The sequence below is a fragment of the Rhinoderma darwinii genome, chromosome 13 (assembly GCF_050947455.1).
Source record: "Rhinoderma darwinii isolate aRhiDar2 chromosome 13, aRhiDar2.hap1, whole genome shotgun sequence".
In the NCBI taxonomy this organism is placed as follows: Eukaryota; Metazoa; Chordata; class Amphibia; order Anura; family Rhinodermatidae; genus Rhinoderma; species Rhinoderma darwinii.
Window position 1 is genome coordinate 13,972,009 of NC_134699.1, and position 18,960 is coordinate 13,990,968.

An 18,960-nucleotide genomic window follows, 5' to 3' on the forward strand; every position below is an offset into this window, starting at 1 on the left:
TTTCTATTTTAAGGAATGAAGTTCCATATTTTAAAGTATTTGCAGCAAATCACAATGACCAATTCTGGGTATACAGCGACGTGATTCATTGCACGGTGCACAGGGCCGGATTGTGAGCCAGCATGAGAGGGGCAGTGTTCTGCAAGACAGGAATCGGCTGGTCCCGGAGAGACCAGGAGTCCTCCTATATATACTGTATGACTGGGATATACGAAACGAGGTATTTTCTGTATAGGCTGGCATTGCACATAGGGGGAAGGGAGGAGCACATATACTATAGGAGCACATATAGCATGAATTCAAAGTCAGTGGGAAAGTCTTAGATGGTTAGTCACCAGATACTTCTTCCAAGGAATGGGCCCCAGGAGTTTGGTGTGTTGGTGGTGTATGGGCGCCATTTAGAAGTCAACATAACCTTACCCAAGAATGTCTCCAATCAAAATAAAGAAGAGCTGGACAGGTTTGTCTTGTCCTTTTGTTTTCCTGTAAGATAAGCGGAGCCAGAATGGTCCAGCCGCCACTTATCTCACTCCCCTATTGATAGTGTATGTTTCTGGGTACATAATGCTGTATTTTGCCTTTTGTGGTACATGACACATTGAATCCTTGTCAGGCACCGCCCGCTCAGATGCTGCACTAATGTATTCGTTTTAACAGGAGTTAATCCTTTAAATCCTTGTAATCCTCCTCGGTTGTCACTGTTTTTTGGCAAAGATGGGTGATGTCATGATGGGTGCGTGGACCGACTGGGCCGTACCACCGTAGCGGGATAGCAGCTGGCCAACAGGACACCAAGTCAAAGTCTATAGTTCGGATAACGGTACCTGTTGTAACTTCAGACAGTAGCAATGGCAGGCTCGGATGGGAGCTTGCCAGCAGGCAGGCACCAGGCGCGGTGTAACACGGAAGTCGTATTATACAGTACAACGCGACTCCAACACTTTACGGCACAGGAACAAGGTAGCAGGAACACTGGGAACTGGAAAACACTAAGGGACCATTTGCAAAGAGTAACACGGGCAAACACAACAACGCTCAGGCAATGAAGGATGGGGCAGGGCCCTTATAGTCCAGGGCGATCATGGGCTAATTCGGTATACAATTCAGGCGCGCTCCGTCCCTACGGGACACAGCAGAGTGAAGCGGAAGTGAGCACTGGCGTCTCCTGAGGAGGAGATGCAGGCCAGCGCTCACTGATCCATGGCTGCAGCCGTCAGGGGCTGAGTAATCCCTGCGGTCCGCGGCCATGCGTGTCACAGGTGACAACCAATATGACCACTGTTATAATTTCTACAGGGGTTGTCGCCCAGTCTTCTGAATGGCAATTCTGCCTTATTATGCATCCCGTGCTCCTATATTGTTGCATAAGTAAAGAATAACATACAAAATAAAAATTGAGGTCTTAAAAAGGCCATGTAAACGAGCGACGATCAAAGAAACAGCACGTTGAGTGGCGCTCGTTTGCCCCTCTCACAAGGAGCAATGCTTGGTTGTGTTTGGGGATGAGCGATTGTTACTCCGATCGCTCGTCCCCATACATTTCTATCACGTGGACAGCGTGTCTCCCTGATTACACAGGGAGATGTGCTGCCGACAACGATAGTATCGTTTATGCTGCAAGAAATATCAGCCGATGAACTAACTTTTGCACGTTCATCTGCTGATCGCTGCCCTGTTTACGCATTTCAATGATCAGGAACGAGCGCTATATGTACGCTTGTCTGCCACGATAATTGCCCAGTATAAAAGGGCCTTAATCATACACCAACAATCCTCGATCACCCGATCTAAATCCTCCTCGGAGCTTTATACAAGGCCTAAAAACAAGCAGCAAGACATAAAAAAAAAAAGTGTATATATAAGAGGCTCAGACGGGTGTATAATGAATGGCACAATAGCATTAAACACTCAGGTAGTAACTCACTGATTATGAGGGGGGTAACACCTTGTCACAATCACCCCCTTTGTCCAGGAAAGTCCGTCACACTCAGGGGTGTTTAGTTGGATACACGACCGGAGCCACGTTCAGTAATCTCATCCAAGGGGATTATTGTTTCCCAAGGTGTCACCTGCATAATTTGTGTTTTACCAATTAAATGTTTATTTCTATTGTGCGACTAAACCTACCCCCGTCTGAGCCTCTTTTATACACGTTTTTTTCCTGTCTTGCTGTTGCATAACTAGGCAGATTTGTCATTCAGGAGTTTGGGTACATTGGGAGCGGTGATGGCCGCCATTTTGTGTTGTTGCTTTAGGATTATAACCTACTGCAATTTTGCAAATTACTAAATCTGTAGCACTCACGACGTATGTGTTTGACTTTATATCATCATGTCTAATAATCATATTCACGCTTGACAACTCTCCCGGAAAAAGAGGAGACCTCCCAAACTCGCAGAAGTGTTGACAATTCTCCCGCATCCCACCGCCATCACTGTCATCAGACAGCCCCGGTGTCGGGACGCATGCACTGTGGGTGGCGCCACACGGCTCCATATAAGGTAGCCACATCGGTGGGAGCATTCTATACGGCATGGGGGCATCAGCGGCATCACCATAGGTTTGGCTCTAGGGTCTGAGGGGATAGATCTGAGGTCTGAGGGGGGCCTGTATCTGGGGTCTGAGTAATCTGTATCTGGGGTCTGAGTAATCTGTATCTGGGATTTGTATCTGAGGTCTGAGGGGATCTGTGAGGTCTGAGGGGGCCTGTATCTGGGGTCTGAGTAATCTGTATCTGGGGTCTGAGTAATCTGTATCTGGGGTCTGAGTAATCTGTATCTGGGATCTGTATCTGGGGTCTGAGGGGATCTGTGAATTCGGAGAGGGTCTGTATCTGAGATCTGGGGTCTGAGGAATCTGTAGCTGGGGTCTGAGGGGATCGATCTGTGGTCTTAGAGGATCTGTATCTGGGGTTTGAGGGGATCGATTTGCGGTCTGAGGAATCTGCAGCTGGGGTCTGAGGGAATAAATCTGCGGTCCGAGGGGATCTGTATCTATTGTCTTAATCTGAAGTCTGAGGAAGCCTGTATCTGGGGTTCTGAGGGGATCTGAATGCGGTTTGAGGATGGTCTGTATCGGGGGTCTGGTATCTGGGGGTCGGAGTCTGGGGTGTACTTTTTGATATGAGAATATTAGGGTGGGGAAGCCTTGTGTAAAGGGGTGTGGTCTGTAAGAGTGGCACGGCCTATTGTCAAAAGTTGACCAGTATGACCACATTGGGTATATACAGCTTTATTGCAGATATACAAGGAATATTCCTTCCACATTACTGCTGCCTTCGCTGTGCCTTAACCGGCTGTCAAAATATTGTTCCTGGTTCTCTATAGTGATGGTGCATGCTGACAATCCCTGAAAAGTTCAGAAGACCGTGAAGTGATCAGCGACTGGTAAGACAGGTGAGTGATGTCTATTTTGTCAGCTGCACGAGACGTTGGTCGGCCCAGCGGTGGTTGTTGCCCCTTGTGACTTATAATAACAGATTGTTACTCCTCAGGCGATCCCGAGCAGCTGCATTTATCATGTATTGCAAAATATTACTCGCAGCAAGGAGCAATGGTCGAGTCCCTAAAATCCGAACTGAGGAGGTTCAAAATGTACAAAGTCACATCTATACACTTGGCCATCGGGGGCAGTATTACAGTAGTTTGTGTCGGTGTAGTATCACTTGTGAGGTCAATGGTGAAATTTGCTGGAAAAGTGACAACCACTTTTGTTCTGAGCCGGGAAATGTTTCTGATGCAGTTGTCACATCCCTTCCCCCACACCTCTTGGCAGATCATACTAAACGCATAAGTCTCTATTCACACTGTCTTCCATTTACGACGCTGTGCCGGAAGCCATCGTACGATGGATTTAAGTAGTGACCAACGGACATAGATTGGGGTCCTCTGGGTTTCCATTGAAGTTTCTTTTTTTTTTTAAAAACAATTTTTATTTTTTTCAAACATAGCAAATTACAACAGATCAACAACAAATACATTTATCAAAAACAGACATTTTACATTGGATAGCATTAAGTAGAAACAAAAGCAAGGTCTTTTTTTTTTAATACAACTCATAGCAATGATCTACTGTGCAGTTTCCCTTCTGTCCAAAACTCAATTTTGCCGTTGTGAATCTTCCCCTCTCTGATACCATAGTCTTTTGACTCGTTATCCTTAGTTTACCTTATTTAAGTGCCAAGACCTATCTTCGTTAAGCCCTTTTTAATTTGCCCAAAGTCCCTTTTAGATCTTCCGTGAGATACCACTTTGTGTACTTAAAGAGGCTCTGTCACCAGATTTTGCAACCCCTATCTGCTATTGCAGCAGATAGGCGCTGCAATGTAGATTACAGTAACATTTTTATTTTTAAAAAACGAGCATTTTTGGCCAAGTTATGACCATTTTCGTATTTATGCAAATGAGGCTTGCAAAAGTACAACTGGGCGTGTTGAAAAGTAAAAGTACAAGTGGGCGTGTATTATGTGCGTACATCGGGGCGTGTTTACTACTTTTACTAGCTGGGCGTTCTGACGAGAAGTATCATCCACTTCTCTTCACAACGCCCAGCTTCTGGCAGTGCAGATCTGTGACGTCACTCACAGGTCCTGCATCGTGTCGGCACCAGAGGCTACAGATGATTCTGCAGCAGCATCGGCGTTTGCAGGTAAATCGATGTAGCTACTTACCTGCAAACGCTGATGCTGCTGCAGAATCAACTGAAGCCTCTGGTGCCGATGTGGCCGACACGATGCAGGACCTGTGAGTGACGTCACAGATCTGCACTGTCAGAAGCTGGGCGTTGTGAAGAGAAGTGGATGATACTTCTCTTCAGAGCGCCCAGCTAGTAAAAGTAGTAAACACGCCCCGATGTACGCACATAATACACACCCACTTGGACTTTTACTTTTCAACACGCCCAGTTGTACTTTTGCAAGCCTCATTTGCATAAATACGAAAATGGTCATAACTTGGCCAAAAATGCTCGTTTTTTAAAAATAAAAACGTTACTGTAATCTACATTGCAGCGCCTATCTGCTGCAATAGCAGATAGGGGTTGCAAAATCTGGTGACAGAGCCTCTTTAAAGCTATTTACTACCTCCCCAATCTCCGCATCTGGCAATTTTTCAAGAAAGGGCTTCCATTTCCTAAAAAAGCCCGCTGTCCTTTCCCCTTTGTGCTTTACTGCTTCTATCTTGTCTGAAAACAGACAAATTCTCATTTGTTGTGTTATTTGTGTTAGAGTCGGTATGTCTGATTCCAGCCATTGTCTCAACAAACACCTCTTAGCTATGATAAGTATGATATGTACCAGGGGGGGATGTCCCTCTCCCACCTTGTCAGTTGAGTTCGCTTGGTGAAAGAGAATTTTCATAGGATCCATTGGGAGTGCGGTCCCCCATAGCGTTTGTATGTAGTCTCATTGAAGTTTCTGTAATTTTGGTGGCAAGAATAGCTCTAGATGCAGCACTATTCAAAAACCCAGATGGAACTTCCAACGGAGGCACACAACGCAGATGTGAACAGAGCCTTAGTCAAATAAGTACCGGAGATAGATCCGCTTATCGATAACCAGAGTGGAGAGCGGCTACAATTACCGTCTATCACTCTGGAGGACCCCACATGTCTGTGCAATACACGGACAGCCCATTGATTTAAATGTGCACCCTGTAATTCTTCACTATCCCTGTGGCGGCGCTGCAGGAATATTGAACATTTGCTCTCAGGTTCCCCTTCATATTACAGCTGATCACTGGGGGTTCCAGCAGCAGGAGACCCTATGATCAGCATATTTCAGAAGACCCTTTTAACATAAAGCGATTGTCTAAAGAGGACAACCCATTTAACCCTATATATAGGTTACGTCAATAACTTATAAAAAATGTGCACCGCGTCTTCCTGGCTTTGCATCTGTCCCATGTCCTACATCCATTGTGTTTATATTGGTTTATACATTCACTAAGCAATGTGCTCTTGTTAATATAAGGGAAATTAACAAACCACGCGTCTAAGAAATTCTTGTACATACACTAGCTAAAAGAAACACCTAAGGTGTTGGCCGGAACAACCAATAAGATTTCATTCATCAACTTTCTTATATAGTCTAGTGTGGATTTCTTCTTGATAACACTTCTTCAGGATTCTTTCCTCTGCATCTCTCGCATCTTAAAGAGGACCTGCCACCTCTCCTGATTTGTCTGTTTTAGAAAATAATTGTATTCCCCATGAAATAACAATTCTGGAGAATCTTTTCTCAGAAATCTGCGTTGTGCCATTCCTCTGTTATTCCACCTAGAAATGTATGAATAAATTGAGAACTGGGTGTAACCAGTTGGGGGTGTGTCCCTACACAGGCTGACAATGTCCAATCACTGCTGACAGAGTGAGACTGTGTAGGGACACACCCCTTCAGAAAGGGGAATGGTAACACCCAGTTGTCAATTTACTCATAAATTTCAAATAGGAATAACAGAGGAATGGGTTGGATAGGTGATAAATGTATGATCGTTGGGGATCCCACTGCTGGGACACCCACCGATCACGAGAGCGATGGTCCAGATTACCAAAAAGGTCTAATAGATTATTTGTTAGCCTGTTAGAAATTGACCCTAATGGTTGAGGCCATTAGCTACAAAGTTAGCTCTTAATAGGATTGTCTTCTGCTGGACCTCTGGTTCATATTATTGTATCAGAGCCTGTCCACTGAAGGACCCTCTCGTGGGCAAGTCTGACCCTGGTTCCAGCCATGATATGACAATCATCATGTAGTCAACTGGAACTTGGCGAAGGCCCCATAATCTAACTGTATTTGTCGGGCTACACCTTGTTCCATTTTAGTGAATGGATTCGATGATCCTTCAACAATTCCTCAGAGTCATGGCACAATTCCTTATTTCGATTTGGCCGTCCATGGTCTAACACCAGTACATCTTGTTTATGTGCCCAGACGGAGGTCCGACAAGTTTTCAACTTAGTCCAAAGGGGTCCAGTAGAATCCATTTGACAGGGGGATATCCTAATGTGGAGTTCCCTCTTAATACACTGATAAATGAAAAACAATCTGAGATTCCTCATTTTGTTTTTATTCGTTTTTCATCTTTAATGGACAGGAACGTTTGTTCACACGCTGAGTCAAAAACGTCTCAAAATACGGAGCTGTTTTCAAGGGATGATTTTCAGACGTTTTTTGTGAGACTCGCGATTTTCGCTGCATTTTTTACGGCCGTTTTTGGAGCTTCTTTCAATAGAGTCTATGAAAAACCGCTCCAAAAACGTCCCAAGAAATGTCCTGCACTTCTTTTTCGCGGCTGTTTTTTAACGCGGCCGGTTTTCAAAACGGCCGCGTAAAAAAACGACCCATTGGAACAGAACACCGTTTTTCCCATTGAAATCAATGGGCAGATGTTTGGAGGCGTTCTGCTTCCGATTTTTTGGTAGTTTCTGGGGCGTTTATGGCCTGAAAAACGTCCGAAAATAGCCCGTGTGAACATACCCTTATTGTAAAGAAGCTCTGTGTCCAGGTAATAGAGAGATCTGATGTGGCTTGATGAGCTCAGCGTGCATGTATATGAATATATACACATACAGAAGGTATATCTCTTGGCCGATAGCTATCTAAAGCATATGGGCATCATTTTCAAGATCTCTGTTTGCTGTTAGCAAATGGAAACGTTTGTATAGGATGAAAACCAGTACATTCCTATTACAGCTGAGGGTCTGCTACAAAATAATCCGCTTAGGCAATCCTCTGTGAGCTTTCGATTTTTTGCTGGTTGCCCTTGGAAACAGACAGTGGTTTAGCACCGCCTTGCTGTCAGTCAAGTGACTTAAAAGATTAGTTCTGTATAACTGTCTCCCACAATGCACTGCTTTCCAGTCCCGGGAAACCAGTGGTAATCTCCATTTAGCCATAGATGTGAATGGAGAAGAAAACATCATACATAGATAACTACACGCGTTTTATGACAGGCAGGGTCTAGATATTGGTGTATTTGGTGATTTAGAGCCTCACAAAGTCTTTATGACCACACTGCACCAGACTGGAATCCGTAGAGAACAGCTCATGAGAATCTCTCAGTAGTGCAGCCTCAGGCTTTGGACCTGCAACTTCAAGTGATTATATCTCGGCATAGAAGTAAAATATTAAACTGTTTTCATATTTTTAATGAGACTTTATTATTTTTTTACAGAAGCACACATAAATAATATTTGCAGTAAGAAAAATCATCCCCATCATTGCACTTATCTTGTAGCGTATGGCCCTTTAACAACCAGCGTCCCCAAAAATAGTCAGATCGTGGGCTAATTGACCTGAATATGGCCATCTCGATAAATGCTGCACCATTTATTATCCTATAGGTGGGTCACGGACCTCTGAGAAGTGTTTTTTACATAACGCACTGTAAATACAAGGAATTATTTGTAACGCTCTTGTACCTTTCACCTCGACATGTGTCAATTTTGGCTCAACTCAAACATTATAAGTAAAGTAATGATCATTTCATGCCAGCTTTAGTTATAATACCGGGTGATATTTAACCAAAGCGGCATGTGACCGCTTTGTCCGCACTTACAAGGCCTGTTCTGAAAAGGGGAACGCAAAGCATTGGGTCCATATACACCCCAAATTAGCGAACGTTCTTCCAGCATGCTCAGCTTGTACCCACTCCATGCCCACTTCATTTTAATATGGTCGTTCTAGGTTTTTCAATTCAATAATGACGGTGTTGGCAAAGTTTTGCCGTCGTCAACTTGTTGGCTTGCCATTGTAACTTCTAGCCAATCGCATTGCAGTGCAACCCACAGCGCCCCCCATAACAGAGGAAGGGTGCAACAGGGGAAGATAGAGAAAGTAGCATGTCCTTGTCACCACACATCAGGGGTGGACTGAGAATTGTCTGGACCTTTTACCACCCACAATTTATTTTGACTTATTACGTATTACCTTTTTTTTTTTCTTCAATCCCTCATTTTCATTTAAAGGGGTTTTCTGGAGCTTTCCTGGTATTCTAGGAAAAAAATTCTCTCTTTATAGGGATCAAAGCTCAGTTTTCCTTATACAAAGCTCCAAATCTCCTGCTTCCCCTCGCACAGATATGGAGTGAAATGATAAAATTCTATATATAGGGAGCTCCCTATATATAGATTAATACAGTTCCCATTATACTTAATGTGAGTAGTATTGATCTGTATGCAGTGTGCTCCCCCTAGTGGTGGCTACAGGCAGACTGAATTTTATCATTTAACTTTATGACCGGATTTAAGGTATTTGAAGAACCTTATTAGAAAAACAGCCCTGTAAAGATAAAGTATAGGTTATAGGTGAAAAATTTAACTATGTCCCCTATAAAGATATATGGTACAAGTACTAGGTGGAGGGCTGTGATCTGAGCCATCAGGCATTGCCTCATTGCCTGAATTCTCAGTCCACTCCTACCATGTATCCCTAAACATGTGGCACATAACCCCCTAAGTAAACACATACCTCAGGTTAATAAAGTATGATGTGCAGTACTGGGGGTGTTGTCTTTTACCCCCGATAGCGATGTTAGTGGCACAAGTCTCACTACTATGTAACCTCCAGAGGGCCTAAAAGGTCCCTCCACCCCATATGAGGAGTACGATAAAGGGTAAATGGGGTCCCATTATAGATATTACATTGAGGGCCGGCGTCCAGAAACGACTTCTAAGAACTGTAATTATCTAATGACGTACAAGCGTCTCCTAGAAATGACGTCTATTCCTCACTCTATCCCGATTTTAGTTGAATAGCCAATTTTTCCTAGACTATTAATGTATGCGTGGCAGGTTTATAATTGCCAGGCTGCACCCCCCACTGTACAAAAGACCAGCGTAATAGCCATGATGAATATTTAACCTAAATTATCACAAGACCATAAAGTTAATCTTAAACTAAAATGTTCTTAAGTTTTACACCTTGAATCCCTGTTAATTTATTAGGTATGTGATTGCATGAGGGGTTAATATAAACATGACATTTTTAGAATAAAAGGCATTGCATTGGTTGATGTTCCTGTCAATCATTCAGACAAGTGCTTTAAAAGAAGTGTATTCCCTGTATAATGAAAACTTCTGCGAATTTCTAATACATATTTAAGTTTTAGTACCTTACCTTTTCAAAATATCTGCTTGCTATCAATAAATTGGAATTCTCTTGTTTACACGTGATATTTCTCACAGCTGTATATGGCAGGACATGTTCCTGCACTGTATATGGGAGGACATGTGTCTGCACATCATATAGGAGGATATGTGTCTGCACTGCATATAGGAGGATATGTGCCTGCACTGTATATGGAAAAACATGTTCCTGCACTGTATATGGGAGGACATGTGTCTGCACTGCATGTAGGAGGACATGTGTCTGCACTGTATATGGGAGGACATGTGTCTGCACTCTATATGGGAAGACATGTGCTTGCACCGTAGATGGGAGGATTTTGCTGCACTGTACATGGGAGCACATGTTCCTTCTCCACGTTCCACTGTATACGGGAGGATGTTGCTGCACTGTACATTGAAGTACATGTTCCTGCATTGTATATGGGAGGGTATGTGGCTTCACTGTATATGGGAGAGCATGTGGCTGTAATGTATATGGGAAGACACTGCTGCACTGTATATGGGAGGGCATGTGTCTACACTGTATATGGGAGGGCATGTGACTGCACTGTACATGAGAGGACATGTGCCTGCACTGTATATGGGAGGACATGTGCCTGCACTGTATATGGGAGGACATGTGCCTTCACTGTATATGGGAGGACATGTGCCTTCACTGTATATGGGAGGACATGTGCCTGCACTGTATATGGGAGGACATGTGCCTGCACTGTATATGGGAGGACATGTGCCTGCACTGTATATGGGAGGACATGTGCCTTCACTGTATATGGGAGGACATGTGCCTGCACTGTATATGGGAGGACATGTTCCTGCACTGTATATGGGAGGATGTTGCTGCATTGTACATGGAAGTACATGTTCCTGCATTGTATATGGGAGGGAATGTGGCTTTACTGTATATTTGAGAGTATGTGCCTGTAATGTATATGGGAAGACACTGATGACTGTATATGTGAAGGCATGTGCCTACCCTGTGTATGGGAGAGCATGTGCCTGCACTGTATATGGGAGGGCATGTTCCTGCACTATATATGGGAGGTCATGTTTCTGCACTGTATATGGGAGGGCATGGACCTTCACTATATATGGGGAGGATGTGTCTACACTGTATATGGGAGGACATGTCTACACTGTATATGGGAGGGTATGTGGCTTCAATGTATATGGGAGAGCATGTTTCTGCAATGTATATGGGAGGGCATGTGTCTGCACTTTATATGGGGGGCATGTTCCTGCACTGTATATGGAAGGACATGTGGCTGCACTGTACATGGGAGGACATGTTCCTGCATTGTATATGGGAGGGCATGTGGCTTCACTGTGTCTGGCACTGTATTTGGGGGCATGCTGCTTTTGCTGTATGAGGTGCTGTGGCAATGACTTTATTTGCACCCTGTTGCTAGAATTGTTCAGCCAGGCTGCCATCTTATGTAAGGTTCCTTCAGACCCCAAAGTTCACATTCGATAATGATACCGTGTCTTGCATCCACAGAGATATTTTGCATTTTAATGAGTTCAAAGACACTTATTGCACCAGAAGGTGTCTCATTAGGGGCCGAAATAGTTACAAGAATTAAGTTAAAGTTTAAGTTCTGCAAGACGTCCTCTGACCAGACAGTGGAAATTTCCATCAGATCTCTAGTGAGAGGAGCCGGATAATTGTGCTCAGTCTAAAGAATCTTCTATATTATATTATAAGAAACCATATCGAAGTAAAAAAAAAAAATAATTCTTACATACACTGCGGTAATCCCTAGAAATGATTTACCCCAGGAGTTCTATACTGGGGCAGGAGACTTGGAGCTGATTCTCCTTGACACTTTGCAGACAGACTTCGTCTAAACAGAGCAGATAAGATGAATTTTAGATACCTACATTAATATCAATGTAATGTTGGGACCACTCCACAGTTTTGGGGTTTCCTTTTTGGCGGGAGGGCGACGGCACCAGAAATTACATGTTTGTATCTAGTACTGACATCACAGGATAAACTTGAAGCTCCTGGGCCCTAATGCAAAGCCTGAAACAGCGGCCCCCAATTACCACGAGCCATTTGTACTGCATAGGGGGGTTGGAGGGCATGTGACCCAGGTACTGGATGCCACGGGTGGCATTAACGTGCCACTCTGCCTCAACCAGGGTATTTAAATACAGGGCTAGGTCAGCAAACATAATTTTTGGAAAGCCTAGCTACCACTCTGATGGAAAGTACAGGTATACTCTTATGTGGCAGGGCAACCATTGGGCCCATTCCGGCACTAAGCTCTGGGTGCGACAACATCTTCACAGTTATTGACTCAGGGTTTTCCTATGGAGGAAAACATCACAAGAAACAATGCGACAATCAAAGGGAAACACTGAATTCACACGACCGCATTCAAACGTTTGCCTTCCTGCCCCATTTTCCACCATGTCTGATAGAAGTTCAATTTCTCCCTGATTGTCATTGACATTTTGTTTAAAATTTCATAAGCAAGGGGATCTCCACTTTGTGGGGACTGATTTGGCTTTGTTACAATATTGAATAATTAGGGGTGCACACTAAAGCTTTCCTTGTTGGCAGAGTTGGATTATAATTGGTCCTGAAGAGCCCTGATGCCAAGGGGGTCCTATTCAGCTTCTAAATGTAAGGGATGTTGGATTGGCGTATAGTAAAGGAAGGATCTGCACTAATAAAGAGGAAAAAAAATGGATAACTTGATGAAATGTACTGGGTTAGGCCCCCTGCCCTTAATTATGGTCCGTGATTACCGGCACGGCCGGCCGCGGACAGTCACCCGCATTTGCGTGCCGTATCCCCATTATAAAGTATGGGAGCATGGTCCTTAAAATAAAAAATTGGACATATCCTATTTTCTACAGAAGCTTTCTACGGCCCGGGCACCATTCCGTAAATATTCGGGAAGGTGTCTGTCGACCATAGAAATGAATGGGTCCGTAATTACGGATGAAATCTACAGTCGTGTGTGCATGGAGCCTTACAAGCACAAAATCATGGCATAATATATTGCAGAATGAAGAAACTGCAAGTTGTGTAATACTACAGATGGACCACTAGATGTCACTACTTGTACAGTATTATGCAGTTTTACTATTAATTCCTGGCTCTGACGCACTGAACTTTTTTCATTCTGCTCATAGTTTAGAATTGGACACCTGTCCCGCATAACTGAATCAATGGGGCGCACAGTGACCTTAAAAGCTCTACTACCAAATGTACATTTTAAATTTACTATTCTTTTGAAAAATCTTTCAATTAACAAAGAAAAGGATATACTAAACTTGTGTGTGGGGGTAGGTGTATGTGTAGGTATGTGTATATGTATGTGTAGGTAGGTGTATGTATGTGTAGGTAAGTGTGTGTGTGTGTGTGTGTTTGTATGTGTGTGTAGGTATGTATGCGTGTAGGTAGGTGTATGTATGTGTAGGTAGGTACAGTACGTACGTGTGTGTATGTAGGTAGATGTATGTATGTGTAGGTAAGTGTATGTATGTGTGTAGGTGCATATGTGTGTGTAGGTAAGTGTGTGTGTTTGCAAGGTAGGTGTGTGTGTAGGTATGTAGGTGTGTGTGTATGTATGTATGTGTGTGTGTAGGTAAGCATATGTAGGTGTGTGTGTGTGTGTGTGTGTGTGTGTGTGTGTAGGTGTAGGTAGGTGTATGTATGTGTGTAGGTAGGTGTGTGTGTGTGTGTGGGTAGATGTGTGTGTGTGTGTGTGTGTGTAGGTAGGTATGCATGGCGTATGTGTAGGTGGTTGTATGTATGTGTGTATGTTTGTCTTGGTGTGTGTGTGTGTGTGTGTGTGTGTGTGTGTGTGTGTGTGTGTGTGTGTGTGTGTGTATGTTTGCGTGTGTGTAGGTAAGTGTATGTGTGTATGTATGCTTGCACGTGACACACATAATACAGTGTGATTTGATTACACAGCACTCGCTGGATTTGTGTACACACAGTCTCCCCAGTAACCACAGACAGCGGCTCCAGCCTCTCCCAGACAGGTTCCTGCAGTCTGCTCAATACTTTACAGCACAACACGGACTCCCTGCTCCTAACCCTGTGTCTCTGTGGGTTGCCCCTGTGGTCACTATGTTTCAGCCATGGCCTGCGGATACCACATACTATACCAACCCCGGAATTCAGATCATCCCTCCTGCGGTAAGTCCACATCGGATTGTCGATGTGTGGAAATCTTATGGAAATGGTTGTATACCTCCCAAGTGTCTCTCCTTTTGAGGGACAGTCCCTACTTTTGACCCAAGTCCCTCTGTCCCTCTTTGTGCCTTAAGTGTCCCTCTTTTTCTCCAGGGAAATAGATTTGCATTAATAAACTATATTGCTTTACAAACTATCTGTCTTGTTTGTAACTGTATATTAGATCCCAACTTTAGCATTTGGTGCAATTTGGATCTTAAACATTATTATATGTAGATGATTTTTGTGTTCACTTTTTTTATTTGCAATCATTTTTTATTGACAATTTTAACAGTAACCGTCATTGGCTCGAGAATTTACATTGTGAACCCGTCTTGGAATAGTCCAACCAAGGTTGTCACTCTCTTGAGAACATTTCCTCTTTATCCGTCATCAAGCTATGTAGACGATCGTTGACCATAATCCAGTTATGTTTGGATTTGTAGTCCAGGGAAATCGTAGTCTTCTTCCTGGAGGTGGCAGTGGCTATTGTAGCTGCTAAAAATATGAAAGAGATGAATTTGGGATCTTGTTTAGACGCTCCTGGGACGGTGATCGAGAGAGTTTCTGATTAACCCCTTGAAGACGCAGCCAATTTTTTGGATGGTCATTATTGTTTTTGCCTCCTGCCTTTATTTTTCTGTTGACCTAGCCATATGAGGGATTGTTTTTTGCAAAACTAGTTGTAGATTTTTGAACATATCCCATCCACGCGCTGCGGAAAAAGACAGACGAAAAACCGTTCATAAATTCACCTGCGGTGCCGTTTTTTAATCTGCAGTATGGTCATTTATTCTTCGGAATTGCTGCTCTTCTGTCGCGGGTTTCCCCCGTTGAATTTAATAAGGAGGTAAAACCTACAACAAATAGCAGCAAGCTTCGATTCCATCGCAAATCAGAAGAAAAAAAACACTTTTTGGGGTTTAAGACTATTAAAAAGTTAATACTTACCCCTTTCTCCATTGTCATAGCAACGGGTTTTTCTTTTCTCCGTCCAGGGCGGCTTCCTGGGATGACATTTCATCCCATGTGACTGCTGTGGCCAATCATAGGCTGCAGCGGTCACGTGGGCTGTAGCCTCATCCCAGGAGGCCGGGCTGCACGGAGAAGAGAGGGACGTGTCACTTTGACAATGGAAAACGGAGGTAAGATCCCAACCAAAAATCTGCACCACAATTTTGGTGCGGTTTTGGATGGAGGTCCCTGCGGGTTCCAGGGCAGATATGCTGTGTACTTTTATGCAGCGTGTTTGCCCTGTGTGAACATAACGTAAGTGTCCCTCTTTGACCATACAAAAATTGGGAGGTATGCGGTTGTATGAACAATCTCAGCAAGGGGCTATAGAGGTAGCACCGGAGATTGGGTTGAGGTTGCCCCAGTCCCCTTTAACTGCACATAGTCCTTCTCTCCACTGAGTTTTAACACCATTCTCTCCTAGATGAAAAAAAACACCACAACGGGGAACTATTTTGATTTGTGCTATATACCCCACTCACCTCCGGATAGACTCCGTACCTCATCGAGTATGGTTCTTTCTTTTCCTCAGATTTCTCAACAGCCGACTATCATCCAACAACTTTCAACCGATTTCACCCCACCCCAATCTCATCCTGTCCGATATGGTCGTGCTAAAGAAGGTGAGCGGTTAAATGAATATTAATGTACCCTATAACTTCTCCTGATACCCCATACAATGTTTCATATTGACTTCTCCTATTATTTCATATAACATGAGCATACATGAAAGGGAGAGTCCCCCCTGACCATAACCCTCAATCTTGGAGAACCCAGCACTTATTTTCCCGCTCTATTCTGTTTCCTTATGAATGGTTGGTCTATTCTCCACCCCCTTTTGTTTCCACCCTTGCAGAACCTTGAAGAGGTGGAGCTCTGTATAGGTACACGCCCCTGAGGAAGTAAGATAAAAGCATCCAGAGCTGGTCATGTCTCACCACTGACACCACAGCTCCTGATGACCATAATGTTTCTCAAGAAGTGTTCAGTCTCCTGTTTTCTCTTCAGTCTTGTGTTTCTTTTATAGATTTGATAGAGCTGATGATGATCCAGAATGCCCAGATGCATCAGGTTATAATGAACAATATGACAATGTCGGCTCTTTCCAGCTTTGGATATGGTTCTACGCCACCTACTCCCGCGGTATGTGTAATCAGGATGTATTACTGCCTAACCAGGCTGATTTTCCTTTATGGAGCCTTGGAAAATTAGTCCTTATAGTCCTGAGCTGCATTTACAATATTTTAGAATTCAGAGCTGAAATCTCCCAGAATTCTTTGACTGGCTCAATGTCTGCAGAGGCCTGCATTCTGGGATTTGTTGTTCCTTACACTAAGCAATGTACTGTGATCTAAGTGTCCCACTTCATTATAAGAGCTTAGCTCAGCTGCTAGAGGTTCATCTGTTAACAACTTGTTGACTGTTTCCAATGACAACCAGTAGAACATTGAATGCAGCTCTGGAGTATAATGCAAGCTATAACTGGAGAAATAATGCAGCGTATTTACAAACTTAATCTATTTTTGTGTAGATTATATCTATATGTAAACTGTGAAATTATGTCCAAAGGTGGACAAACACTTTACAGTTCTTCAAGACAAAGAAAATATATTCTTAAATTGCATGCTAGTCATTTTTGGATCTTGGAAGGCTCTGTCACTGTAAAGTAGGACTGAAGCTCTATAGCGTGTTCTTCAGTGGGATGTGGCCAGTATTTACTGTATCTAATAGAAATACATTGTGCAATGGGTGGGACGACATCGCTACAAAGGGTTGCAGCAGACTCCAACTTTTTGGAAATCAAGGGCAACCACCACCAAACAACATTGGGTGGCCCCAGCAGCTATCTAGATCTTCTTAAAAATTCAACCAATAATCTAGAATATCTGCTAGTCCAGCATCCTGCATTTAATCTCTTCTGTCTTTCTTATAGCCAAGTGTGTTGCCAGTACAAGTTGAAGACGACGAACCAATAGTCTACCACCATCATTATGAGTCATACCCAGCCAGCTATCCAACATACCCAGCATATCCAACCCTACCTCCTATGGCACCAATGCCTCACCGCGAGCCAACCGTTAGACACATCAATCAAGACACACTGCCCGCTTCACCCGCACGTAACTCAGACCAGTGAGATGCTAGATTGTTTTTTGTTTGTAAACTTTGATTTGAAATAAATGATTTTTATATATACAAACTTATCATTCAAGTCTGAATATAATCTTTCATGAGGATTAGGTATTCCCTAACTCTCCCCTGTGCTTTACACTGCAGCTCTTCTGTGTATAAGCACAAGCCCATGACCAGGCATGGAGAGCCGCTAAGTAAGAGCAGCTCCTGCTTTGGCAGACCTGGCTTGTCCATGTATTACATGTTTAGTCATTATTTTTAATGCTCGGCATGGAAAAACTGTACGGGCAGTTGAACCCCGGCCCCCCCCCGGATAGTCCTTTGAAATGAATGCAGCATAGGGAGTTTCTGTAGATGTGGTGATGTAATATATTACAACGTGTCCTTACAGACGGGCAGTGCCACCACCTCCACCTCTGAGTGCCACCAGCACGGTAGGAGCAGACATTCCTCCGGCTTCAGGTAAATTAGGTCAATTATCTTACTAAATAAATGACGTTTTATATCTTGCGGGGAGACACAGGCTCTTCATCATCTCATCTATTTGTTTCCCGTTTCTATAGAATATTATGACCTGACTGAAGCAAGAATGTGATGAGGTCATGATCGGACCAGGACTCCCTTACCTGATCCATAAATCCAGACTTAGCTGATATCCGTCTCTGTCACTTTCCTAATAACTGGAATGCCAGGCGTATGCTTAAAAATGACTGCAATGATTCTGTAAAACCACTTAGATACGGGGTCCAGGATTGAAAAAAAGGGTCTGCTCTCTTTTCAAAAACAGCGCCACATTTTAGTGTCCATAATACAGACGAAAGACCCAGTTCTACCTTGTTCAAATGAACCCAACATAGACCACCATAGAACCCTATAGTGATCTAAGTTTGATTTGCTTGAACAGCAGGGGAGGCATGTAGTGCCGCTATTTAGCGGCCGTCTGAGCGAGGCATTAGTCATAATTGTGGCTAGTTCCAGACCAGTTTTGTCATCGTTTCCACTACTTGTGTAGAACCAAAATGATGACGACATTCTCCATATTCTATTAGACACCGCTGCTTGCAGTGTAACGTCTGGTGCTCAGGATTTCTAGAAGGCAATCTGTAAAATATATATTTTAAATATATAATGTCTATATTGAGATTCTGTATATAAAGTCTTTACAATTATATTTTTGTACAATTAAATGTATTCATTGTATGTGATGTTTTATTTCTTGTATATACAGTACCCCAACAGCAATGTCCCTTTACCTGGCCCCATTGGAGGATCCTCTGTTAAACCAGTCTAACCAGACCTGAGGGTCCCAATGCTAATCCCTGAGCTAGGAAGTGACCAACCTGCCCCATAATCGATACCAGGTGGCCGACGCAACTAATACATTTTCACCGGTATTAGTAATGGCAAGGAAAATTTGTCTGCCCCCACACAGGAAGCGCTTCCAATCATGTTATCGGCACAGAACTCTGCCCTTGCTTATATTAACCCCATCCCTG

General features: G+C 43.5%; 1 protein-coding gene across 8 annotated transcripts in view; it reads left to right on the forward strand.

The window, feature by feature from the left end:
* Nucleotides 1-18,581, forward strand: part of PRR29 (proline rich 29) — a 191,461-nt gene extending 172,880 nt beyond the window's left edge. For 6 of the 8 annotated variants that reach the window (XM_075846980.1, XM_075846977.1, XM_075846976.1 and 3 more), the window contains 5 exons: nucleotides 15,864-15,954; nucleotides 16,359-16,474; nucleotides 17,265-17,464; nucleotides 17,856-17,926; nucleotides 18,028-18,581. In XM_075846980.1, the coding sequence (XP_075703095.1) occupies nucleotides 15,864-15,954; nucleotides 16,359-16,474; nucleotides 17,265-17,464; nucleotides 17,856-17,926; nucleotides 18,028-18,059 (510 nt within the window). In that variant the 3' untranslated portion in view covers nucleotides 18,060-18,581. Of the gene's footprint in view, nucleotides 1-14,009; nucleotides 14,282-15,863; nucleotides 15,955-16,358; nucleotides 16,475-17,264; nucleotides 17,465-17,855; nucleotides 17,927-18,027 lie in introns of those variants that run through there. The other 2 variants (XM_075846974.1, XM_075846975.1) reach the window with 2 other exon arrangements.
* The last annotated feature ends 379 nt before the right edge of the window (nucleotides 18,582-18,960 follow it).